At 48.2% G+C, this 26,895-nt stretch overlaps 1 protein-coding gene across 4 annotated transcripts in view; it reads left to right on the forward strand.

Annotated features, from left to right (window-relative positions):
- NPAS1 (neuronal PAS domain protein 1) overlaps positions 1–26,895 on the forward strand; it is an 84,872-nt gene that overhangs the window by 50,099 nt on the left and 7,878 nt on the right. For all 4 annotated transcript variants that reach the window (XM_061596782.1, XM_061596783.1, XM_061596781.1 and 1 more), the window contains exons 5-10: positions 5,052–5,141; positions 17,017–17,191; positions 21,880–21,992; positions 23,113–23,309; positions 24,665–24,771; positions 25,436–25,583. In XM_061596782.1, the coding sequence (XP_061452766.1) occupies positions 5,052–5,141; positions 17,017–17,191; positions 21,880–21,992; positions 23,113–23,309; positions 24,665–24,771; positions 25,436–25,583 (830 nt within the window). The remainder of the gene's footprint in view (positions 1–5,051; positions 5,142–17,016; positions 17,192–21,879; positions 21,993–23,112; positions 23,310–24,664; positions 24,772–25,435; positions 25,584–26,895) is intronic.

Genomic DNA, 26,895 nt, shown 5'->3' on the forward strand with positions numbered 1-26,895 from the left:
TTGACACTGGTTCTTTTGTTCATTCTCTCTCTATCTCTTTGAAATGTGTTGGGATCCGATTCTGCTCTTTGAGAAGGTTCAGCTACTTTTGCTACCTGCGCTCAGAATACTTCATGCTCTGGGTGCGCACATTAAACCCAGTGAAATAAAATCTAGGCTTCGCTTCGTGGAGACCTCCTTTTCTCCTCGTTTACCCCCATGGAGACGTCCCCGTCATGTGGTGTCAACCGTTTAATTGCCACGGCAGTGACCTCCGAGCACCACATCGAAACCACTTGATGATTTTTTTTTTAAAAAAAGCAATTTTATCTGTCAGCAGTAATTAACGCACTGGAACGTTAACGTGACTGTCGGTTCCATTCATCTCCTGCTGTTCCTTTCTCTCTCCTCCCTCCCGCTGCCCTCCGCCGAGTTCCTTCGTGGGGGAACTCTGTAATTGTGCAAATATATTCCGTCAGTATAAAGAGGCATTGTTACTGCAGGGCGAGCCTTGGGAGAGGCAGGGGATGGGTGGGAGGGGGGTCAAGGGGCTGTTGGGAGCTCCCGTGCCCCTAGCGCAGGCGCTGCTAGGATGGAGGCTGGCCATGTGAGCTCCAGAATTTGAGGGAGGGCGCTGGACAAGACACCCTTTGTGGCTGTCCTTGTCCGAGAGAAGCAGGCTGTGCCAACTGAAAGCACCTCTGGCTTATTTTAGGTGCAGAGCAACATGGGACTTGGGAGGCAGTGGGCCAGTGCAGACTGTTGGCTCCGATGTCAGTGGGGCAGGGAAATCCGCTCTGGGTTTTAGGCTGAACTCTCAAGGAGCTGTCCAAGGTGCTGAGCCTCAAAAGGTCAGGCTAAAACCCGGAGCGGATTCCCCTCCCCCACTGACTTTAGAGCCACCAGTCTCTGCTGCCCCGGCCCCTTTGGTCTGGCACATGCTGCAAGGCAGAGCTGGGAAACCTCAGATGCGGCCCTGCAGGCCTCTCTGTCTGGCCCTCAGAACTCTCCCCAGGCTCCATCCTTTGCCATCCCTGCTTCACACACCCTTTGAATGTTTTTGGCTGGATGCTTGCCAGGACGGGAGGGTAAAGAGGGGCTCTGCCCACTTTTGTCTCTGGCCCCGCCCACCATTTGCATGTGGCTCCTGGAAGATTACCCAGAAGGGAATATGGCCCTCAGATTGAAAAGGATTCCCAACCCCTGCTGTGAGGACTCACCGGTGGTTGTTCCTCAGCAACTGGTATTCAGAGGCACCTTGACTCTGACACCAAAGGTAGAGTACTGTGCGGGCTGGGACTGCTGGGAGTTTTGGCAAAGGCTGTTTTAGCTTGTGGCTGTTTCAGTGCTTGGAATCCCTGTTTGTGGAATTGTTTAGTACCTGCAGCTCACACTGTGCTGTTTTTTCTCATCATTAAAATCCAAATTGTGCACCAGGATAACACAAGCTGGTTAAAAGGCCCTTCACACTTTCTCTCTGGGCTCCTAAGATTTAATTAGGCCAGCAAAACGTTTCATTTTTCACCTTATGCCAGCCATCCTAAGGACTAGAAACTTGTGGGTTTCTTTGTTTAAAGAAAGTTTAGGTTTTTAGGGTGGAACTATACATGAAAAGCAAGTGCATGCAATTGTAGCCTAATATTTCGCCTCTTTATTTTTCAAGAGAAGTTACTTCAGGAACAGGCAATCAAGAGTGGAGAAGCAAGGGGGTGTTTAACCCCTTCCTAACCAAATGGTGATCGCACACACAGCTTTTAAAATGCGTGTTTGTGAGGGTATATATGTGATTTGAACCTCAGGAGGAAAAGAAACATCTTGGGGTGATTTTTAGTGCACCCCCTTCTGAAGTTGCCCCCCCCGTTCCCTGGGCCCACCATACTACCAATACACATGTTGGCACGTAACATGTACTTTGGCCCTTGGGGTGGCATCTTTGGGGTTCAGTGCCTTTTTCCACACCTGGATGTTGTTGCAACCAGAGACGTGCACTTCCTGCGGTGAGCTAGCAGGGATTGGTTGCCCAGATTTTGCAAAAGGAACACGGGGCAAACTTAGCATTGTGGCAGCCATTCTCCCTTAACTGCTGGGGGGGCTGATTTCATAACTGCCTTAAATGTTGCCTTGGGAGGGCAGGGGCATTGTGATCGTCACCCAACTTTAAAGAGATTTGGCCAGGAACCCAAAACGGGCATTTTTTGGCATTTGTTAACATTTGCCATGGTAAGATTCAAAGGGGCCTGTTGAGGCTTCCGTCCTGTGTCTCTTCAGGGAGCAGTTTCCTGTTTTCTGGAACAGTTTGGGGTGGGGTGAAGAGGGGGGGTCTTTTGGCTGTGGCTCTTCACCCACCTCCCCCCTTCAGCTTCAGTTGGCTGTCCTTCCTGTATGTACCCTGAAGAGATTGCTCTCTGTCTGCTCTCTGCTCATCATCTGCCATTACCTTTGAAGATGGTTCGGAAAGTGCAGCTTGTGCAAAATGTAGCGGCCAGAATTGTAACAGGGCCCAGACGGTTCGAACATATAAAACCGATTCTGGCCCGCTTGCATTGGCTGCCTGTATGTCTCCAAGCCCAATTCAAGGTGCTGGTTTTAACCAATAAAGCCTTACACGGCTTGGGACCACAATACCTGATGGAACGCCTCATCCGACATGAACCCACCCGTACACTACGCTCAACATCAAAGGCCCTCCTCTGGGTGCCTACTCCGAGGGAAGCTGGGAGGAAGGCGACAAGGGAGAGGGCCTTCTCAGTGGTGGCCCCCAAATTGTGGAATGATCTCTCTGACAAGGCGCGCCTGGCACCAACACTGTAATCTTTTTGGCACCAGGTCAAGACTTTCCTCTTCTCCCAGGCATTTTAGCACGTGTTTTAATTGGCTTTTAAATATGTGCTTTTAAATTTGTACATTTGTTTTTAATGTTTTAATTGTTGTAAACCGCCCAGAGAGCTTTGGCTATGGGGCGGTATACAAATGTAATAAATAAATAAATAAATTGCTGCATGTGTGTAGGAATTTCTCTCTCTTATTTTTGGGGCAGTGGGGAGTCTCTGCTCGTTTGCCAAGGGAATTTCCAGATGTTTCTGTATTTTTAAACAGCTGCTTCTGGGTGCCTCTTTGGGCCTGTGCAGGTTTTAAACCCACACAGAGGTGTATAAAATTATGCACGCTGTGGAGGAAGTGGCTAGCAAGATGTTTTTCTCTCCCCCCCCCTGTAACGTTAGAACTCAGGACCATCCAATGAAGTGGAATGTTGGAGGATTCAGGAGAGAGGTGAAAGGAAGAACTTCTTCACACAGCACATAGTTAAACTGTGGAACTCACTGCCACAGGAGGCAGTGATGGCCACCAACGTGGATGCCTTTAAAAGAGGATTAGACAGATTCGTGGAGGATAAGGCTATCGGTGGCTGTTAAGCCTGACGGCTGTGCTGTCAGACTTCACCGTGGAAGTTTGGTCAAGTCTGGACTTGACATGGAGCCACTGGCCTCCACTGCTTGTACCTGAGGACTGTTCAAGCAGGCTGGACCTCTTTACCATGAGGAGGTGCCTCTTCCTGGAGACTGTCAGCTACTCACGCAAGAACTGCAGCTCATATTTAAGCCTCACTCTGACTGGTGCTGAAACAATGTTTGGGCTGTGCTCCTTGAAGTCTCCAGCCTGAGACCTACACAGAGGTGTCTAGGGTGCCATTGCATCCTGAAAGTCTTCTCTGGCCTTGCCAAAACCTAGAACAGCCCACAGCAACATGGCTGGGAGTTGCCCTACTTTCCCTCGCTTTGGTCTTCTGGTTGGAATTTGGACTTTTGCCTTGGGTCAGAGGCTGTCGCTTGCGCCAGAGCAGCCACTTCTCAGGTGGAAAGAGTCTGAAGCCCAACAGGCCTTGGACAGTAACGGGAGTGGTACATGCAAACGTGACCCATGAAATAAGCCAAAAAACACCAGTTCAACAGAAGGCAGCTTCTGTCTGTCTTTCTTTCTTATCCCATTGTCCCTCCAAGGAGCTCCAGGCAGCATACCTCCCACTGTTCATCTTCACAACAACCTAGTGAAGTAGGCTCAGGCTGAGAGATAGAGGCAGGCCCAAGGTCGCCCAGTAGGCTTTGTAGCTGAGTGGGGATCCTGCGTCGCCCAGCGCTCTAACCACTGCACCAGACTGATGCGTATGTCAGGGATGTGTGTTCACACCACGCTGGGGAGGGCCGGTAGCTCATTGGTCAGCCATCTGCTTGGCATGCACAAGGCCCCAGGTTCAGTCCCCGCCTCTCTAGTGAAAAAGGAGAAAGAAGGAGAGACCCCTCTGCCTGAAACCTTGGAAAGCTGCTGCCAGTCAGAGCACACAAACCTGGGCCAGATGGACCCATGGTCTGGCTGGCTATAAAACAACATCCTATGTTCATAGCCTATGAGTGCTGGTTTTTCTGTACATACATTTTTAACCAGGGCTGTCAACCAATCTCAAGGCGGTTCTTGTTTTAAATTTATTTATTTTGCTTTTGCTTAGTTGATTTGAATTGCATAAATTAAAATTGCTTGTTGCAAATCCTTCCTAGAGGAGCTCTCTGATGTCAGGTAAGTCCCCCCCCTTTAAATGTGAGGTAGGTGACCGTTTAATAAGGGAAAATTATTCCCTTCTAGGGGGAAGGAAAGGCCTTTAGTTGATCTAGGACCCTGAGTCTGTGATTGCTGTTAGTCCCACCAATTTATTAAAGGGCTAATTTCAAACTGCAGTTAATGCTTATATCAATTAATTGTTTTAAAGCTTGCTGCCCTGTTTTTAGTTCATTGGTAGCTACCATGGATCCTTTGGGATTGGGCAGGGAAATACTAACTGAATTAGGAACTAGATTTACCAAGACTTCATTTGGTATGGAGTTTCTAGTCTGTATGACAAAATGCCCCATGAGTTTCATAGCAAGATTTTGGAATCTCCCCCTTCCCTCAAACGGTGTTTGTGTTGACATGTAATTTCCCTCCCATCGCCTCCCTCTGCTTGGGAAAAGAAGTGACCTTGTATTATTTGAAAATATATTGCTATATAATACACATTTCATTTCTGTTCTTTCTCCCCACAGTCTCTGGATGGGTTTGTGTTTGCACTGAACCAAGAGGGAAAATTCCTTTACATCTCCGAGACAGTGTCTATTTACCTCGGGCTCTCGCAGGTAGGAGTTGTGTGAGCTGTGTACTAAAACGTGAATAATACATGCGCAGACTGGAAAAAAAATCCCAGTCATGTATAGCGCATGAGTAATGCTGCTAGGCGGGTTGTGCTGAGAATAGACAAGATGATTGTCTGCAGTGCTTGCAAGGCACAGGGCCTGCAGTCTTCAAAAAACTTCCTTCACCCTCAGCCAGAAGCTATTGGACAACTGGGACAGGCAGGAATGGTTGCATCTGGCCCATAATTTGCTTAATAAAGGTAAAGGTGTCCCCGTACTTGTAGTGCGAGTCGTTTCCGACTCTTAGGCTGACGTCTTGCGACGTTTACTAGGCAGACCGTATATATGGGGCGGGATTGCCAGTTCCTTCCCCGGCCTTTCTTTACCCCCCAGCATAGGCCGGGTACTCATTTCACCGACCACAGATGGATGGAAGGCTGAGTGGACCTTGACCCCTTTTATCAGAGATTGGACTTCCGTTGGAATCGAACTCCGGCCGTGAGCAGAGCGTCGGCTGCATTACCGCCGCTTACCACTCTGCACCACGGATCTAATTTGCTTAATATGACCTTCTAAATCATGCACATCTGGGAGCTTCTGCAGAATTCCATGAATTCCTGCTGCCATTTTGATAGAGAGGGAGCGTGCATGTAGTCCTCATGAGGACAGTCATCTTTATCCATCCATAAAAGACTACCCAGTGTTAGGCCTACTCAGAGTAGACCCATTGAAGCTGATGGACACGACTCACTTAACTTCATTAATTTCAGTGGGTCTACTCTGAGTAGGGCTTAGTTGGAGATAACCCTTTGCTTTTTTTTTAGCTTAGCGACTGGACATGCTAGAGCAGCCATTGCCAACCACGTCCACTCCAAGTGTTTTGGACTACAACTCCCATCAGTCTTGCTGGCTGGGACTGATGGGAGTTGTAGTTCAAAAAGTCTGGAGAGCATCAGGCTTGCAAAGGCTTTGCTAGAGGTTTAGGGTATAATGAGCAATGTGGGGAGAATGAACCAGAGACTAAGAATGCAATCCCAGCTCCACTTACCTGGGAGAAAGCCTCCTTGAATTCAGTGGGACTTACTTCTGAGTAGAGATAGTTAGGATTGCACCAGGTGGTATTCAATGCTCTCCTCAGAGTAGACCCATTGAAGCTAATGGACATAACTAACTTAGCTTTATTAATTTCAGTGGGTCTGCTCTGGGGAGGAATCAATGAAATGCAATGATTTCTTAGGCTGGAGACAAGCAACAGTCTACATATTTTTAAAATGTATTAATGTAAATAAAGTCCTTTTAGAGCAAGTCATCACGAGGCAGCTTAAAATAGTAATGTTAAAAACAAAAACACCTGAATAAACATAATAAAAACAAACATAGGATTAAAAACCTATATAGGGAGCCAGCAACAAAATCAATAAAAGACTTTGGCGGAACAGGGACCACTTAGAAGTCACAAGAGAGGAGGCCTTGGCGGAACTTTGAAGAGTGTCAGAAGTGTTTTTGAGAGAGTCAGACCACAGCATGCGCCACACGTCTTTTTGTCTCTCTGTGAACAGTGGGCTGTCCAACAAATAAGCTTCTTGAGTTGAAACCAGGACTTAGAGGGTAGTCAAAGCCCCTTCCTCTGGTCTCCCCCAATCTCCATTCCCAGTCTGGCCACAGCTCGCACCCCTTCTGTCTCTACCAGTGTTGGGAGTTCTGAAATCAGTAGGCCAAAGTCTGTAGAAGTTTCCAAAGCCATGGCAAGGTGGCATCTGACGTCAAATCTCCCTCTCTGAAGATTGGACTCCTTATGTCTTCTCTCGGAGAGGGAGATCTGATGTTTCTGTGATTCCTGGAATGCCTTCCTAGGGACCATAGGACTGCCAGGGTAACATCTATATTATTTGTGTTGTTGTTCACTGTCTTGAGGACTTTATTCAGAAAGGCAGCCTATAAATATGTGAAACGAAACAAACAAGTTGTCCCATCTCGGTGAAGGATTTGGGCATGGAGTCCCTACCTATCAATATCTCTAGACAGGAAGGCCTCTACCTATGTCCATGCCTTAGAGGGCTCCCTTCGCTGCAGTGGAGGCTGGTGGCTCCGATGTCAGTGGGGCAGTGAATCTGCTCCAGATTTACTCTTTAGTCTTTCAGCACTTTGGACAGCTCCTTGAAACTTTGGACTAAAACCCGGAGTGGATTCTGCTGCCCCACTGACATGGAGCCACCAGCCGCCACTGCCTGTGAAGTATGCCTCGCTGGAATGTCCATGATTTTCAAACACACGGCAGGCCTTTCTACATACTCAGGGGTTGTACTAATGTTAATCCTCCTTGAGGTAGACCCACTGGCATTAATGGACATGACTAGCTACTAATTTAGTTGCTACACTTCAAGCACTTCCATACAGTCAGTAACTTCAGATGGAATTCAATCACATACTGGGAACTTCATAGAATCATAGAATAGTAGAGTTGGAAGGGGCCTATAAGGCCATCCAGTCCAACCCCTGCTCAATGCAGGAATCCAAATCAAAGCATTCCCAACAGATGGCTGCTGCCTCTTGAATGCCTCCAGTGTCGGAGAGCCCACCACCTCTCTAGGTCATTGGTTCAGTTTGCACAGTTATGGTATAGCCTTGTACTTGCCGTCGCTTGGGAACTGTAGGAAACCAAAAAATCAGTGCCGTTTTAAAAGGTTCAGTCCACCTTCTTGATTCAAAATGGCATACAACTGTATGCAAGCATTTATTTTATTTTATTATTTATTATTAAATTTGTATCCTGCCCTTCCTCCCAAAGGAGCCCAGGGCGGCAAACATCAAAATGTTTAAACGGTACAACTTTAAATCAAATAAAAACATGTTTGCAACATTTAAAAACGTAGAGGACAGCCTGCTGCTTGATCTCGGGAGCTGTTGTGCAAAATTGGTTATGCTGTCTTAAGAAGGGTCCAGATATGTAGCAAACAGACAGACGACTTTCCCAAATATATAGTAGATTGGAAGCTCTTGTGCAACAAACCTGCTTGCCTGAAGATCAGACTTTTTGCCATAAGGAAAGTGACAGGAAAGTGCACTGGAAAGTGTGAGATAACACTTGTTTTGATGCAACGTCATCTAACCCCTTGCAAGTAAATCACAATGAGGACTCAATAGACAGGTCATCTGTAAGTGTCCTTAGTTGTTATAACTCCATTCCCTTGGGGGTGTTTATTATGCATTCTGGCATCTCTCTCTGTCTTGAAATGGGTTAAAACTTCAGGGTGCAAGCTTCCAAGCTCCACAGGGCACTTCCTTGGGCTTGGCTGTATGAGAAACTTTTCAGCAGAGCCTTAACCCAGCCCAAGTGACATCTTTTGCCTCCTGGTGAGGTGCGCTCGCTGTGTGCTTGAGCGCTGTGGGTCTCACCTACCCACGGAGAGCACCGCTCTCTCATTTCTGGTGTCCCTGGTTTTTCTCTTGCGGCCCTTGCTGCATGAATAATTAATTGTAGTAATTATCTCTGCTACAAACGAAGCGCTTTAAACATGCTTTGTGTGATAATTGATCGGCTTTCCTTCTGAGCGGGGATTGATTGATTGCAGCAAAGAGAAGCGAGATGCATCCTTTTGGGGACCAAATGCCCCCACTCCGCTTTTTAGGAGGGATCAAGGAGCAAATTGCAAGCCACCTATCACTCTGCAGCCCATGTGTGTCCCCTTCTTGTTTTGCAAAAGGCATTTGCATAAGGGAAAGGAGTGCTTAACCCTATCTGTGCTGGTTGCTTTCCACTGGAACATCCCCCTGCAGTTGCTTTTACACACTCCACTGCCCCAGGCCCACATCAGCAAGATAAGCACAGATCTGGAGCACTGGTGGGGTAAAACCTTTCCCAGTGAACGATACTCTGTTCCATCACATTCACATGGAGCAACCAGTTGGAAGGATAGCATTAAGGATGAGGGACGTGAATGAGCAGTGAAAACTTACACGTGGTGTGGAGAAAGCAGAGAGCAAGGTCATTCTAGAACCCAGTGGGTTCATCCACTGAAGCTGAACGTTGGAAGAGTCAAGACAGACAAAAGGGAGGACTTTTTCATGCAGCGCAGAGTGAAAACTATAGAATTTGGCCCCTCAGCAAGAGGCCCTGGTGGCCATCAACTTGGACGACTTTTAGAGGATGAGACAAATTCGTGGAGGAGAGGCTATCCATGGCTAGCAGTCACGATGGCTGCGTTCTGCCTCCTCTGTCAGAGGCAGCGTGCTTCTGAATACCCATTGCTGGGAATCACAAGTGGGGAGAGTGCTGTTGTGTTCAGGTCCTGCTTACGAGCGTCCCAAAAGAGGCATCTGGGTGGCCACTGTGAGAGCAGAGTGCAGGTCTAGATGGACCTTTGGTCTGGCCCAGCTGCAAGGCTGTTCTTTTATTAAGGTCAAATGTTTTTGCTGTCCCTCCCTTTTTTGATGCAATCCAGGTCCTCTAGAGGGTGGAGATGGGCCTCTTGGGCTCTTTGCTACACATGGCTGCAGCCTGACATGCCGTTTGCTCCTCAGATCTAAGTCGGGGTTCTGTGGCTGGCTTGGGAGCCAGACTTGATGATCTCTGGTAGTCCCTTCCGGCTCAGATTCTGTGCCCTAGGCACATTTGGAGACTCTGCTACTCACACACTTCTGTCTTAGGGAGTTTGTGGCATGAGGTCACATAAATCCCCCCCCCCAAATCTCTCTTCTAATATTAGAACCTAATGGGGCCATCCAGGGAACGATTGGCAGGAGCTTTCATACAGGCCCTCCACCACTCTCCAAAGCCCCTTTTCCTACCATGGGTAATTAACTGACAGAGTTTGCAGCTACAAGATGCAGAGACAGTCACTGGCTCTGAAGCTTTTAATAAAGAATTTGCGGAGGAGAAGCGGTGTCCTCAAGATCGCTAGCCAAGATTTTAATTTATTTTAAAATAATTCTAGGCCGCTTTCCTGAGCTGTGCTTGTCCAAAGCGGCTTACAACAGTAAGGTAAAGCATTTAAAAAATGGACAGGAGAAGGAATAAAAAAAGATGAGTTTATGGAGCCTCCATAAGAATATAGGGAGGTGTCTTATCCTGAGTCAGGCCTTTGGTTCATCTAGTGCAGTGCTGTCTACACTGACTAGCAGGGCCGGTCCCAGAGGGCGGCCAGGTCGGGCCCTGGTTGAAGACCCCTGGAGCCACAGAGGCCCCTGAGGGGGCTCTTGATAGGGTGGGGGAGGAGTAGCACTCCTTTTCTGCGATCCACAGAAAAGTAGCTGCCGTGGATCGCAGGGAGGGAGCTTCTTCTGCCTGCCCATTCGCTGGCTCCACCTACCCGTCTCTCTTGTCTTTGCGGCTACGTGCGCAGGACTGCCATTAACCAAGATGGCGGCCTTAGGTTTCCCTAAGGGGCTGAAGCCTCCGGCGCCATTTTGGTTTATGGCAGCAATGCGCATGCATAGCAGCCTGTGCAGCCGCAAAAGACAAGAGAGACGGAGCCAGCGAACGGGCAGGCAGAAAAAACTCCCTCCCTGCAAGATACAGATAGGCGCGCCTGTGTGTGTGTGTGTGTGCACGTGTGCTGGGGCCTGGGGTAAGTTGGTGCCCAAGGGCCCCCACATGTCTGGCGCCGGCCTTGCTGACTAGCAGCAGCCAGCGTGGTCCACAGTCAGGGGCGATCAGAACTGTAGTCCAACAGTGTCTGGAGGGCATGACGTTTGTGACTTCTGGCCTACACTGACTGGCAGCAGCTCTCCCAGCCCTACCTGGAGGCGCTGGGGATTGAACCTGGGCCTTCTGCATGCAAATGCTGCACAGTACAGATGCTGTACCACTGCTGCAGCCCCTCCATTTACAGGGGCAGTCTATCTGTGAGTATCAGCTGGTGGGAGTGCCACAAGAGAGGCCCATTCCTGTCGAGTGCTGTTTGCGGGCTACTCAGAGGCATCTGGTCGGCCGCCATGGAAAGTAGGATGCTGGACTAGATGCTGGCTTTTGGCCCAATCCAGCTGGAAAATTCTTCCGTTCTTAATCAATACTTACTAAGTGGGAAGACTAGAACACACCGGTATGCTTGGGAAAGAGTCGAATCCACAAGGCAACATCACTGGGACATCCCTACCAAGTTGGAGAAATCCTGACTGATGAGTGAGCTTGCAGCAGTAAACTCACTTTTATTTTGCATTAGGTTGATTCCAATGGGTGCTATTTATGTAAAGCATTTTGTTCTTGACTATACAGCCAAAAAGGATCCCAGACTCTCAGGCTTACAATCTAAAAGATGTGGCACAAAAAGAAAAAGGGATCTGGGGAGAGGGAGAGGGAGGGGGAGAGGGAAACAAACTAAGTTCTTTAAGTTTTGAATCTTTTATGACAACCAGCTGTTCAGGGAGAGGAGGAGCCCAAAGGAGTTGGGCTCTTGAGATGAGCTGACGGAGTGGGCCTGCTTCCCTTCTCTCCTTCTGCTGTGCAGCCTGATGGAATGGCAGCTGCCAGGTGATAGCTGAGGGAGAGCCAAAGGTTACAAACAAGTTGCAACGGTTTCAGGGCCCTACTCAGCCACCCAGTCGCCTGCTCCCTTATTAAGACATCTTGTGAGGGAATTCTCCATTAGACAATGGAAGAGATTAGTGACCACGGATAACGCATAAAATGATTATGGCCATTTCTCTTGAGAGACAGTGCCGCTTCCTGTGCAAGAAAGTCACTTAATGGCATGTTCTCCCCCCTTTTTTTCTTTTAAAGCTTCCTTATTTTTCATTTTCACCTTGACAACAAGGCAAGAATGTGCAAGCAAGGGGGGGGGCAATGGTGGGATTTGAATATCAGCAGAGGGGAACGTGCGCCCGTCCAACCAATCAATAGCGCCAGTTTCTCTCTGTGCAGTGCTGAACAGAGACCTTTCTGCCTTTCAGTTTTCCATTTCCCCTTAAGCAATTAGAGCTGGATGAAGGGGTAGGGAGAGACAAGGGACACCCTCACGAGCGGAGCTGCGTTGTTAGGAGGTGTCAGTTGGCTGGCACTCGGCCCAGGAATGCTAGTTTAAGCTGCATGAGTGACAGCTGCCTTCTTCCATCAGTGCACCTCCCTGTTGGAGGATGCTGTTTGCAACATTCCATCTATTCCCAAGGATTCCCAAGGAAACTGAGGCGCAGAAGGAGGGGGTCTGAGTGCAGAAAACCTTTTGTGCAGGGGCTCTGGATTTAGTGCTCCAGTCCCCTCTCAGAGTTGGAATGTGAGCTACTGCAGTCTGTCAAAGCCAGCTCCAGCCCTGGACTGTAGGCGATGGTGTTCTGGCTCTGAAGACCCTTTTCTCTTACCCACTGAAAGCAAACTTCAAAGAGTTTGGAAGACAGCTAAAGGTTGTAGCACTGAGGACCTCAGGGTGGTTGCAAATGGCATAAGCCCCTTTTCTTGGCAAAATGCACAGTGGAGGAAATTATTATTTATTACATTTGTATACCGCCCCATAGCCGAAGCTCTCTGGGCGGTTACAACAATTAAAAACATTAAAAACAAATTTAAAAACACTTTTAAAAAACCATTTAAAAACACGTGCTAAAATGCCTGGGAGAAGAGGAAAGTCTTGACCTGGCGCCGAAAAGATAACAGTGTTGGTGCCAGGCGCACCTCGTCAAGTAGACCATTCCATAACTTGGGGGCCACCACTGAGAAATTAGGCCAGGATCAGGCCTCTGCTTCCATGTGCGTTGCAAAGGACAGTGGGAACACCAGTGCAAGTGCGCCCTTTGCCAGCAATGCAAGGTGGTGCATGCCCTTTGGAATGTCTTTTGGGAACGTCTGCTGGGAATATCTTGAGAGATCCTGCAAGCCAACGCACATATCTAAATGGGCAGGAATTGAGGGATTTTAGAGTGTGTACACACCAGACACTTTTCATCCTCTTGCTTAGTGGAATAATTGGAGATGCCAAATGCAGATGAATGGATTTTGAGTCTGGTTCATCCACTTCCCCTTCTCTCTCTTTAGATAGCTTCCTGCACTACCCCCCCCCAAAAAAAATCTAGTTGGGGTGGGGATGGAGATGGGAAGAGGAGGAATGACTGCTCCACTTTTCAAGCTGATTTTTTGCTCCCGAAGGCCCCCACTTACAACCCTGTTCTCTGGCAAAGATTCCAGACCTGGAGCAAACCCCAGGCAAGGAAAAGGGACCCTTTGATCCAGCGTTAAATTGTGATAGAGAGGACCTTGCCGTAGGCCGTAGGAGAAAGGCAGAGAGGGTGGGGGAGGAAGGCAGTGCAGGTCATGTGTCTGTGTCGAGGAGGAAGGTGGCTCTTGCATCCCATTGTACATTTTATCAGGCCTGCTGAGCAACCTGTCCTTATACTGGGGGCTGTATTCAGTCCTGCTCTGTATTCGTCCTGCTCTGAGTAGACCCACTGAAATTAATTACCCTAAGCTAGTCATACAGATTAAACCAGAATGATCACTAGAAGCTAAAATGGTGAAACTGAGGTTATCATACTTTGGACACATCATGGAAAGACAGGATTCACTAGAAAAGACAATAATGCTGGGGAAAACAGAAGGAAGTAGGAAAAGAGGAAGGCCAAACAAGAGATGGATTGATTCCATAAAGGAAGCCACAGACCTGAACTTACAAGATCTGAACAGGGTGGTTCATGACAGATGCTCTTGGAGGTCGCTGATTCATAGGGTCGCCGTAAGTCGTAATCGACTTGAAGGCATATCACAACAAGCTAGTCATGTCTATTAACTTCAGTGGGTCTATTCTGAGTAGGACCAGCTGTGAATACCATTCTGGGCCTGGCATGGAGTCAGCTTGAATGTCCATTAATCCTTCCATCTTTCCAAGCTTCCTTTTCAAACAGCAGCTTCTGCGCGCTGCAGACTCCTTTCCATGATCTCTGCCGTGTCCTTGATTTTGCCCCCATCCCTGCTTGTCTCAGGGCAAGAGCAACCTAACCTTTACATTTTCCAAAACATTGCAACTCTCTGGCTGGGCTGGACCAAGATGGTCCCCCTAGCTCACCAGGGCCCGGCCAGCCACTAGGTGGAGTGAGGCGGCTGCTTCAGAGGGCAGGTGCTGGTGGGGCAGGCAGTGCCCCTAAGGTGGGGGGAGGCAAAGTTGTATGTGCCACAGGGTCTGTCCTGCTGAGGCCCTCTGGTGCGGTAGAGGGTGCGGTCCAGTCGCCAGGGTTGAAGTAAGATTCAGCTCACAGTCTGGTCAGCTTCTGTACGGAGGAGGAGGAGGGTGTGACCTTGGCGTTTTTCTCAGGTCGCAAAGTGTCTTGCTCAGCCATTCGTCTTCTGACCCTCGCCCCACCGCCCCAGGGGAGTTCACGCAAGCAAAGTGTGAGGTTGTATCCACCCCCTGATTTCTTATTGTTTGTTACATTTGAAAATGGAAATGGACTGTCTTCAAGTCGATCCCGACTTACGGTGACTCTACGAATAGGGTTTTCATGGTAAGCGGTATTCAGAGGGGGTTTCCCATTGCCTCCCTCTGAGGCTGAGAGGCAGTGACTGGCCCAAGGTCACCCAGTGAGCTTCGTGGCTGTGTGGGGATTCGAACCCTGGTCTCCCAGGTTGTAGTCCAACACTTTAACCCAGCCTTTGCCAACCAGTGTGCCTCCAGATGTTGTTGGACTACAACTCCCATCAGCCTCAGCCAGCATTGCCAGTGGTCAGGAAAGATGGGAATTGTGGTCCAACAACATCTGGAGGGACACTGGTTGGGAAAGGCTGCCTTAACCACTACACCACACTGGCTCTCTTGTTACATTTATACCCTGCCTTTCTTTCACCCTGGAACCCAAGGTGGCATACATGTGGTTCCCAGGCAGTCTCCCATTCAGGCACTGACCAGACCCAGATCTGCTTAGCTTCAGCAAGGCGGTGGCCTCATGTGCCTTCAGACCATAGCCTGGGACGGTTGTTGCACCTGGGGGTCCAGAGCTGAAGATGGAGACTAGGTGCTGTACAGAATTTAGAAGCAAGGTGCTTTTCCCAGGAACCCCAGTTCTGTAGAAGTATTTGACCCTGCATGAGGGAGAAGCAAATATCTTGTCTTTCCTTGGTCTGCTCTCCCTCCAGCCCCTTCCCTTTCTTCTTTCTTGCCTCTTTCAGTCAAACTGACACATCTTTAATGAGGACCAGCTCCTTTAAAATGCACCTGACCCTGCGTGAGGGGAAGCCAATACCTCTGCATTATTATTTATTGATCTCTTCTTCCTCCCCCCACTCCTTCATTATGATGTGGGAAACGTTAACCTGAAGCGATGACCTTTAGTATTCAAAGCAGGCAATGTAGTTCCCCAGCTGTCTGCATGCTAATGAGGTGCCGTTGGGTCGACAGGCAGGGTGGAGGGGAGGTCACGGCAGCGGCGCGGGGGTGGTGGTGTAACTTTTTTTTCCTGGGGAGAGGTTAGTGCTAAGAGCGAGGGCTGGCTTGTCTGTTCCAAGCATCATTGGGGGGGGGCTTCATGACAGCAGCTGAACACAGCCCCACTTCTCTGTTTGCGCAGGGGCAAGCCCTGATGCATGCAGATGTGTCAGCACACCCAAATCCACAAAACAAGGAACATACTATGGGCAGGAAAGCAGTGGCTCGGCTGCTGAGTGGATTTGCAATAGGAACCTAGGGAGGTGCCTTCACACCGAATCAGACTCTTGGCCCTAATGGCTCAGTGTTGTCTACACTGACTGGCAGCCGTTGTCCAGGTTTTCAGAGATGCTGATGTGGAACCAGGCCTTTCTGCATGCTCGGAAGGTGCTCTGCCATTGAGCAAAGATTCCAGTCCTCATGGCTCTGAATGAAAGCGCTGGTTGAAATAGGAAGCTGCTTTCTACGGAGCCTGTCTAGCTTTTCCCTGACTGGCAGCAGCTCTTCAGAGTTTCAGGCAAAAGAGTGCCCTTCCCAGCCCTACCTGGAGATTGAACCCGGGACCTTCTGTGCGCAAAGGAGGTGCTCTACCCCTGAGCTATGGTCCTCCCCATATAACTACTGTGGGACTGACTCCCCGTTATGAATCCTGTTTTAAAGGAGGGCTGTAGCTCAGTGGTGCAAGGGCCCCTGCTCTGCATGCGGAAGGTCCCTGGTTCAGTCCCCAACACCATCTCCAGTTAACAGGACCAGAAATCAGGTGATGGAAGGTCCTTCCTCTCATGCCCCAAAGAGTCACTGCCAGTCAGAGTAAAGACAATACTGCGCTAATTAGCTAATGGTCCAATTTTGTAGACAGCAGCTTCACATTTGCGAGTCTTCTTTTTTATAAAAATGAAATTCTGCAGCCAGAAAAATCTGGATTCCGGATGTGCATAAATCATGCAGATCAATTGTGCATGCCCCTCCTACTTTGCATAATTTTATTGCAGTGTTGAATATGTTGCATGATTCTGTTTTCTGCTGATCTCGAGAAAAGGGCAGAGAACTATTTATTTAAAAAGTATACCACTTAGTATAAAAATCTCTAAGCAGGGCATTGAAGACCTATGCCCTGCTCTATGACAACCTGGTTCAGCCATTCCTCTAGATTTTGCCAAGTGTTACCTGTGCACTTTCAAGCCTGCCTTTGCAACCATGAGGGGTAGAAGCTTGCTTTTTATTGTTTTTAAATGAAAGCTGAGATTCTTAGGACGCTGAATTCTGCAGCCAACACTGCATTCTGCGATTTCCGCCGTCTCTGGAATTACAGTACACAGATTAAAAAAAACCCTTGTCATGCTGTGAATTGCCAAGAGGATCTATTGTGCTGTGTGAGAGGAATCTGTTACCTTGCTATTAAATAACCGTCAGCAGCATTTAAAGAAAAGTAGGCAAGGAGCAGGAAGGGGAGAGGCAAAATGCAGGATAGCTTGAAATCCTGAAAGATTCAACCATGCTCTTATCTCTGATGGATCCATGTGTTCTTTGCCTTCCAGGTAGAGCTAACTGGCAGCAGTATCTTCGATTACGTCCACCCAGGGGACCACCCTGAAGTTGCTGAACAGCTGGGCTTAAAGTCACCCTCTGACACGTCCCGTTCCAGTCGTCAGAAAGCATCCAGTCTAGTGGCTGCCTCCTCTTCTTCCGGACTGTCAGAGGCTTCCGAATCTGGTACGCCATCTTGTTAACTTAATTGGTGGGCACTTTTGCGTCCAGCTTCAAGCATACCTGGAAATCGGCCTATCAGAAGCATGGCCTTGTAGCCCTGGAAGCTATGACCACTCAGGTCATGAGGAACAGGGCCTCTGCACATGCTCAGAGGTGCCCTCTCCCCCCCCAGCCAGCCTGTAGGGCTAGAACAAAGCCATCCATTGCAACTAGGAGATTTGGGAAGCTAGCCAAGGTCTTGTGGCTCCAAGGAACTGTGGGTGGAGAATTTTATTTGAGGCTCCTAGTCCTTAGCAGAAGTTCCTTAGCTGAGAGCCATGGGGTGGTTCAGCTAGTTTAAATGTTAGTGTAGACGAGCCTTTAAAAATCAACTAAACTTTGGCCCAAAACATCCCTGTCTCTTTTTCTTTGTCACCTTTCACACCCTCTCCTCCTCTTCCATAACACTGTTTCATATTTATATAGTGCTTCACCTGTGTTATCCCAACAATCCTCACAAGAGCTCTGTGAGGTAGGCCACTGTTGCAGTCTCAATGTTGCAAATGGGGGACTGAGTCTAAGAACCTGTCTATGATGGTGTGCACTTATGTCAGAGACAATGTTTGAACCCGGGATTTCCAACTTGGGCTCTTAGGACCAGATGGCATCACAATCAATTGTGTGTACTGAACTGCTGCTGCTACTGCTGCTATTTATTGTTGTTGTTGTTGTTGTTATTATTATTATTTTACCTTCCACACACATCTCAAGGCAATGTACAAAACACAATAAAAGCAGCTGGAAAACAGTTGAAAACAACACAGAAAATAACAGCAGATGCAAATTATAGAATGCTCTCCCTGACAAGGCGCGCCTGGCACCAACACTGTAATCTTTTTGGCGCCAGGTCAAGACTTTCCTCTTCTCCCAGGCATTTTAGCATGTGTTTTAATTGGCTTTTAAATATGTGTTTTTAAATTTGTACATTTGTTTTTAATGTTTTAATTGTTGTAAACCGCCCAGAGAGCTTTGGCTATGGGGCGGTATACAAATGTAATAAAATAAATAAATAAATAAACAAACCAATAAAATAAGAGATCCATTCATCCAGCTGGGAAAGCCGGTCAGAATAAAAATATCTTCAGTAGTTTCCAGAAAGTGCAAATAGGGGGCGCCTGCTGTATCTCGGCAGGAATGCTGTTCCATAGTACAGGGGCGGCCACACTGAAAGCCCTGCTCTGAGTCACTGGGGAGTGAGCTTCTGATCCCTTTGGAACTTGCAGGAGAAGCAAGACCCGCAGACCACAATGACCTACTGGGTATATATGGGATAAGTCACTCTCTCAAATAACCTGCTCCTGAGCTGTAAAGGGCCTTATATGTTGAACCAACATCTTGTGCTTGCCCCAGTAGCAGACTGGCAGCCAGTGCAAACAGTGCAAGCAAGGTGTTAGATGCTGGTGGTAGTTTGCCTCCCAACCTAGCCGCCCTGTTTTGCACGAGCTGTAGCCTCTGGACAACCTCAAGAGAGGTCCCACGTAGAGCGCATTGCAACTGGATGCAGTTAGTGGTTTGGCTCTGCCCTGTGTTGTTCTCATACTGCCATGAACCCTATTGCATACATACTTGGGACTAAGCCCTGCTGGGCTGTTTGGAATTTGCATCCACATGCTGCCTAGAATCAGGCAGCCAGTCTCCAGGAGCTGCAGTTGCTGCTGCTGCTATCCCCGAAACTGATCTAGGGTCAGATGCTGCCATCGGGTGCTGGGCTCCTCCTCCTCCTCCTCTGCCCACTTGGGCCAGCGAAGGACACAGAGGGAGAGGAACAAAGCTGAATCGTGAGCTGCCTCCTTCCTCTTCAGTTGATATCCTCCTGCTCGGCTTTTATCTGGGAAACCTTGTGAAAGATTTATACCAGGCTGGAAAGTAAAAGAGAATACAAGATCAGCATTCTGCCCTGAGTGTGTTCTCAAAAGGACAGAGAAAAAAGCCCTGCAGGATTAGATCAGGGGTCCATCCCATCCAGCATCCTGTTCTCAACAAGGACTAGCCAGCCAGATTCCTCAAAGATAGCCTGTTCGCCAGCCTAGGGCCCTCCAGTTGGACTACCACTCCCATCAGCCCCAGCCAGTATGGCTGTATGATGCTCGGGCTGATGGGGGTTGTAGTCCAACGTAGCTGGAAGGAGCCCAGGGCAGCAAACAAAACATTGTAAAAACATCTTAGAAACAGACATTAAAATATATTAAAACAAATCATATTTAAAAGAAAAGCTTTAAAAACATCTTAAAAAGCAACTCCAACACAGTTACCCGTTGCTGATCCATACAAGGACCTATCTTCCTGTCCCATCACTGCCAGGTTTACTTAGGAGCCTTTGATGAGGGCCTTTTGTCAAAAGCTTTTGGGACGTCCAGATAGATAACGTCCACCACATCCCTCCTGTCCATGTGCTTATTGACACTCTCATAGAGTTAGAAAAGGTGGATGAGGCAAGACTGCCCTTTGCAGAAACTGTCCTGATTCTTCCTCAGCAAGGCTTGCTTTTCTAAGTGCTTAACAACACTAGCTTTATTCATGGTTCCTACAAATCTGCCTAGGACAGAAGTTAAGCTGGTGAGTCTGTAATATCTAATATTCTTCCCTCCTCATCTCCTTTTTAAAAAAAAATTGATGTTACACAGATTCTCTTCCAATCCTCTAGTAAGAAGGAGACTGGTTTTCAGTGTTGAATATTTATGTTAATTGATCAGCAGTTTCACATTTGACTTCTTGACTGGTCCTGACTTCTTGTTAGTTTGTAATTTGTCAATTAACTCTTTAAAAGTTCACCCTTTGTCACTGCTATTTGGCTTCCAAACACCCTCTTTGAAAACAATGGTCCACATATGGATGCCTTCTACAGTGAGGGCCAATGGAAAAATAAAATAAAAAGGCCTTTCTGCAATCTGCCATCCTTCAGTACTCTGTTCACACTGTAGCCATCTAAAAGTCTTTCACCTCCCTGGTTTCCTGTTCCTAACTTGTTTAAAGATGTTCATATTTTACACCACTAGCAATTTCTGCCAGAAATTCCTTCTTTGCTTGCTTACCATTACCCTGCATTTCTTTTGCTGGAGTCTGGGCTCCTTTTCTATTTTTTTTCCAATTGGAAAATTGGCGATTGGCAAAACTTTGACTTCTTAAAGGAAGTCCTTTTGTCTTGACGCAACTATTTAGCCACACTGGCATTCTCCTGGGCTTGTTCATGTGATTACTGATTGGCGGCATACATATCATCACTGTGATCACTGTTTCCAAGCTGTCTGGGGAAGGGCCATGGCTCAGTGGTGGAGCATCTGCTTTGTATGCAGGAAGTCCCAGGTTCAATTCCTGGGATCTCCATGTAGGCCTGGGAGAGTCTCCTGTCTGAAATTTTGGAGAGTCGCTGCCAGCCAGTGTGGACGATACTGAAGAAGATCAACCAATGGCCTGACTTGGTATAATGTCCTATGTTCCTAATTACATTAGTTAGATTTGGTGCTAAATCAAGTTGCACGCCAAGCATGAGTATGAAGGGGTTGTGTCAAGAGAAGATAAGTTTTAAGGAAGGATTTGAAGCAAGAGAGTCAGGAGCCTGTGGGTGTTTGGGGAAGGAGTTCCAGGCGTGAGAGGAAATGAGGGAGAAACAGTGGAGATGTGTGATAGGCCAAGCGGTGGTGACTGGTGGCACCTTGGACAGTTCCTTGAAAGTTCAGACTAAAACCTGGAGCTGATTCCACTGCCCCACTGACATGGAGCCACCATCCGCCACGGAGGCCAGGAGACCCTTGGATGGCTTAGGGTGGTGGGACTAGCGGAGCAAAGGTTACAGGCAGCGGTGTACTGCAACAGATAAGTACCTAATTTCCTGCCTTCTGGGATTATTTTATTTATTTGTTTGTTTCAGCCATTTATATACAGCTTAATTACTATAGTCTCTCAGTGGTGTATGAGTAACTCGATGCAAAGATACAAATCAGTGAGTAACATAGGAAGTCTTCCTTATACCCAGTCAGAGCATCGGTCCATCTAGCTCAATATTGTCAACTCAGACTGGCAGAGGCTCTCCAGGGTTTCAGTCAGCGGACAGTCCCAGCCCCACCCAGAGATACTTGGGATTGAATCTGGGACCTTCTGCAAGCAAGGCAGATGCTCTGCCCCTGAGCTGCAGGCCTTCTGCAAAGTGAAAACTATAAAATCAGAATTCAGTTTAAAATGCCTGCTGGAATAAAAAAAGGCTGCAAAGGCTGCAGTACTGCAAAGAATTCCTGGGCACATTTCCTTTTAAATTTCAGAATCCTGAATTTTCTTCCTTCTGTCTTAATGTCTAGCTGTAGCTTTCCACTTAACTTATGGTCAGCCTCATTTTGGAGCAGGATGAAACCTCACCTCACTGTGGCGGGGCTGGTGAGATCCTCCCCTCGCTTAGGGGTGACAGCTCCTAATCTATTTTTAGTTCTTATGTATTTCTCACAACTATATACCACCTTTTCCCCCAAGAAGCTCAAGGTAGTGTAGGTGGTTCTCCCCTCTCCATTTTATCCTTACAACAACCCTGTGAGGTAGGATAGGCTGAAAGACAGTGACCGGCCCAAGATCACCCAGTGAGCTTCATAGCCCCAACACTCTTAACCACTATGCCATGTTGGCTCTCCTAGAAGGTGTGACACTTACCTGTCCTTGTGTCGTAGATGCAGCCAGCTCCCGTCCTGCTGAGAGCGATGCTTTGGAACGCTCCTTTTTCATCCGCCTGAAATCCACCCTCACTAAGAGGGGGCTTCATGTGAAGACCTCTGGCTACAAGGTAAAGTGGCTGCTACTCTGACTGTGTCTTCCACATCTGTCTGTCATGAATCTAATTTCCTTCACTGGGCGATTGCAAGTTCTAGTATGGGGATTCCCAAACTGTGGCCCGTGGGCTGCCAGTGGCCCACAAGCTTCATTCAGGAGGTCTGCAACATCAAAATATTCACACTGACACTGAGTGCTCCTTTTATTTCTTATGCTGCATTTTATGGTATTACCGTTTGAATTCTGCGGAATGCAAAATGTAATACAATAATATCTGAAAGAAGCCATAAAAGAAGCAGGGAAAATACAAGTACAAATCAGACAGCACCTAGCACAGCACATTATTATTATTTATTACATTTATATCCCTCCTTTCCTCCGAGGTGCTTGAGGTGGCGTACAAACATAGTTCTCCCCCTCCAGAATTAATCCTCACAACAATTCTGTGAGGTAGGTTAGGCTGAGAGGCAGTGACTGGCCCAAGATCACCCAGCGAGCTTCATGGTCGAGCGGGCATTTGAATCCTGGTCACCCAGGTCCCAGTCCAGCCCTCTAACTGCTACACCAAACTGCCTCTCCAGTGGCATTACAATTGGAACAACAGGCATAAAAATAATTAAGGGTTCTGCCAAGACCCTTAGCAATTTTCAAGTGGTCCGTGGGGGGGAAAAAGGTTTGGGAACTGCTGATCTAGTATTATGGGAGAAAGAAGAAGTTTTTTTCTCCACACTGCTTGTAGGGTTGTATCCAGCTGATGGCTCCGTGTCAGTGGGGCAGTGGTCTTAGTCCCAACTTTCAAGGAGCAGCTTTCAGACTGTATCCAACATTAGTTATGCTCATCGTGGAGCTGTTGAAATGAATGGACCACAGTTAATGGGTCTGCTCTGAGTGTGGCTAATGCTGGATACAACTCATGATGTTTATAACCTCCCCCCCCCCAAATTGTCCCCCCTCATAACTAAAACATTCTTAAACTAAAATGTTTGGTCCTTTCCTTGCAAGATTCCCCCATAGCTCCATGGAGGGTTTTCTCCTTGTCCCAAATTGCCACTCTTAGAAGCAAGAAGCGAGAGTGGATCCCGTCAATCCACCCCGACCCACTCCTTACTCACACTCTTCCTCCCCTTCCCCAGGTGATTCATGTGACGGGCCGCCTTCGCCCCCGACTGCCGTCCTTCTCCCACTCCCACTCCATCCTGGGCCGTGTGATGGGGCTGGTGGCGCTGGCCCACACTCTGCCCCCTTCCACCCTCAGCGAGGTGCGCATTGAGTGCCACATGTTTGTCTTCCGGGTCAACATGGACTTGCAGATCGTGTACTGTGAGAGCAGGTGGGTTGCAAGGGTGGTCCGGTTGGCCAGTTGCAGAGCCAGCTGAAAATGTTGCAGTGCCTAAGTTGGAAATCAGAACTACACAAGCACGCATGTATGCATGCACACACATGCACACAGAGAGAGAGCAGTTGAGAGTTTTTGATGAGACCCTGCTCTGAATTTCAGCCTATGAGGCTAATTAGGTTAGCCTTCCTTAGGAGCAGGGCCTTCTTCGTAGGGGCCCCTGTGCTGTCCAACTCTCTACAAGACAGTTCCTTGCTGCTAACATTTTGAAAAGTGGGCAAAACCTTTTCTTCTTCTTCTTTGCGTTAGCCTTTGAAAATTGACTACTTGTGGCCCTGACATGGAATTTCATTGCTATGCTGTCTTTTCCGCTTCCTTTTTTGTCTATATTTGTGTGGTTTATTTAAATTGAGTGATATCCAGTGTTAGTCATGTTCAGAGAAGAATGGGTCCACTCTGGGTAAGACTTAGTCAGATGTCACCCATTGCATGGATAGCTTATTGTTCTTCTGACTCATGAACCACTTTCAAAATCCATGTGAAAAAGCAGCATATAGTTTTTTTTAAAAAGGAATAAGCCCACACAGACACCTGCACATGCACACACCCAAACTCTCTCTGATTAGTACAGGGCACCATCCGCCAAGTAGCTCCTCTTCCACAAAGCCCTCCCCTGAAGTTACACAAGCTGCTCTTTGTTCACTGGTGTGTATTTTTTTAATTAAAATATTTATATCCCAACTCTCAACATTATTAAAATCTGTAGTTATACAAAGTAAAAAATATGACGATTGGAAGCTAGGAAACCAAAGAAAAGATGGAAAACACACACACACACCACATATATATATGGCAGCCATGAAACATTTAAAACTTGAAGGAAAAAATGCACTTAAAAGTGCTAAACGCTCTTAAAAGCCTGCATGAACAGCCATGCTTTCACCCGGTGTTCTGTTTCTACGGGATTTACCCGGATGGGAACGTGTGATTCCTTGGCTTTCTGTTGTTTTTATCCATTTACCCCCACCCCTCCCTCTCCCCTGCTGCTCTTCTCCCTGAATTTGCCACTCTCTGGTCCCCCAAAATCCCTTCTTGTGACTAAGCCAAAGTGCACGTAGTTAATTTCATAGTCTCCCCTTTCCTCAGTCCTTGCCCTCACTTCTGTTCTTTTCCTCTTGTCTATTTTAGGTTGTAAGCCCCTTGGGGCAGGGTCTTCTCACACCGCTCCCTTGTAAGGCACGGTGAATGCAGGCTGCTCCCTACGGATCAACAGATCCCCTGCTTGGCCCTCCTTTAATCTACCTTCATTTTCTTCTCTTTTTTTCCTGCTCTCCCCCCACCCTCCCCAGGATCAGCGATTATATGGACTTCTGCCCTTCTGAGCTCGTTGGCAAAAGCTGTTACCGGTTCATTCACGGCGAGGATGTGGAGGGAATCCGGCAAAGCCATCTGGACTGTACGTTGGCTTCCTAACTGATGGTGTTTTGCAGTGCTTCAGAATGTCTGAGGCACTTTCCTGGATAGCAGCCAGAGGTCCACTGTAGTCCTGGGGCAGCGAACCTTTTTCATCCCAAGGGCCACATCCCCTTCTGCTCAACCTTCCGAGGGCCACATGTTAGAGAAGGTGTGGAGGGGGCAAAGAGGGCAGAGCAACAAGCAAAAATTTTACCTTTGTATCGCAGGCTACTTTCTACACACACTCACCCCCCTCTCCATTCCCCATCCAGACAGGAAAGAGGCATTATTGGTGTTCAAGGACTTATTCTAGCCAGGCGGAAACACCAGGGGTGCAAGGGAAGGCCGGTGAGGGCTGTGGCTTTCACCTTGGACAGCACCTTGAAAGTTCGGACTAAAACCCAGAGCGGACTCACTGCCCCACAGACATCAGAGCCACCAACCTCTGCTGCCTGAGCCATCTCTCTGACAGGCTCATCTGCATGGAGCATTCAGACTTGCACCTCCCCTGGCAGCCTGAAGTGGTACAACCCGGGAAAGGCTTCGCCATTTGATTGTGCAGATGGTGCAAACTATTCCTAAGCAATTTGGGTAGACTCAGTTAACGTTGTTTTCCCCTCCCTTAAAACTTAACAGCTGTTGTCCCTCTTCCTCTCCCCCTTTAGTGTTAAACAAGGGGCAGGTGGTGACCCAATATTACCGCTGGCTGCAAAAGAACGGGGGCTTTGTATGGATCCAGTCCTGCGCGACCATCTCGGTCAACGTCAAGAACCCCAGTGAGAAGAACATGGTCTGGGTGAACTACATCCTCAGGTGAGGCCTTCCATCCTGGTTTGTACAAAATCCACAGCATGCTGGCGCATCCCTTCCAGTCACTTGCAGCTGCAACAGAAATCACTGAGGCTGTGTGTGGTAGCGGAGACTGGTAGTTCCATGTCAGTGGGGCAGTGAAATCCATTCTGGGTTTTAGTCTGAATTTTCACAGGGCTGCACCTTGGACAGCTCCTTGAAAGTTTGCACCAAACCCCGGAGTGGATTCCACTGCCCCACTGACATGGAACCACCAGCTGCTGCTGGTGTGTGGGTGTGCCCAGAGTCAACACCAGGGGAGGGGTAGCGTTGGTGGGGCCTTCCCAAGGTGCATATCCTAGCTGGTGGTGGGAACTACTGGAGGTCCCTGGCTTTATGGCCCCCTCTCTTTATGAGAAGGAAAATGGGCACCAGGAGGAGGAGCTGCTCCGCCCCCCCCTGCCCCTTTATACGCGCCCCGAGGGAGTGGGCAGTGATGGAGTCCCACTGAGGGCCTGCAAAGCCAGGAGTGTGCGCATGTGCAGATTTCTGTTCTGCAGGGAACACAGGATATTGTATCAGGTGTGAAATCTCCTCCGGCCCCCTGCCCCCATCACTTGGTGTGGCACAAATGATGGACTTTTTTGCTAAGTGGAAGACTATGCCTGCACTTCTTTCCATCATGTAGAGTAGATGAACAAGTAACTGCAGAAGGCATGGACATGGATCTCTTTGGGCTTGACTTCGGTGCACCCACATGTGGTGGTGTTGGGGGGGGGACCTCCCCAAACACAGAAACAGGGCACGCCGGGGAGTTTTCCACAGGGTTAGCCGCATGTGTCCAGGTGCCTGGTCGTCTTTCTTTTTCAATGTGAGAGCGTTCAGACATCCAGCCCTCCCACTGCCTGCAGTCTCCAGGGGTACATGCAGCCTCGCTGGAGTGTGGGTACCCCCCCCCCGATCTGGCCACTCAGCCCTCTGCTGCTGTTCAAATCAACCCTACCCCTGAATCTCTAGTCTGGTTCCCCCCCCCAAGCATGCAACATTTAAAATCTACTTAAGAACTACAAAATATTCTCTGTTGAAGTCTTTCTCTCTCACCCCCACCCTCTGCGCACTCTTCCAAGCAGATAAAAGAAATATCTGAATGGCTACTGCAGATGGCTATTAATGACCACTTCTCCCCCCTTCTCCCTCCCGATAAAGCAAAGGGAAGCATTATTATGCTAATCCTGTAAGCAATTGCCGATACTAATGTATGATTTGTCAGGGTGATTAGTATTTTAGTTAATTAGTTCTGTAATTAGAGGCTAATTAACTTTCTTGCAGCCTCCCT

Source organism: Rhineura floridana, chromosome 15 (genome assembly GCF_030035675.1).
Source record: "Rhineura floridana isolate rRhiFlo1 chromosome 15, rRhiFlo1.hap2, whole genome shotgun sequence".
Taxonomy (NCBI): domain Eukaryota; kingdom Metazoa; phylum Chordata; class Lepidosauria; order Squamata; family Rhineuridae; genus Rhineura; species Rhineura floridana.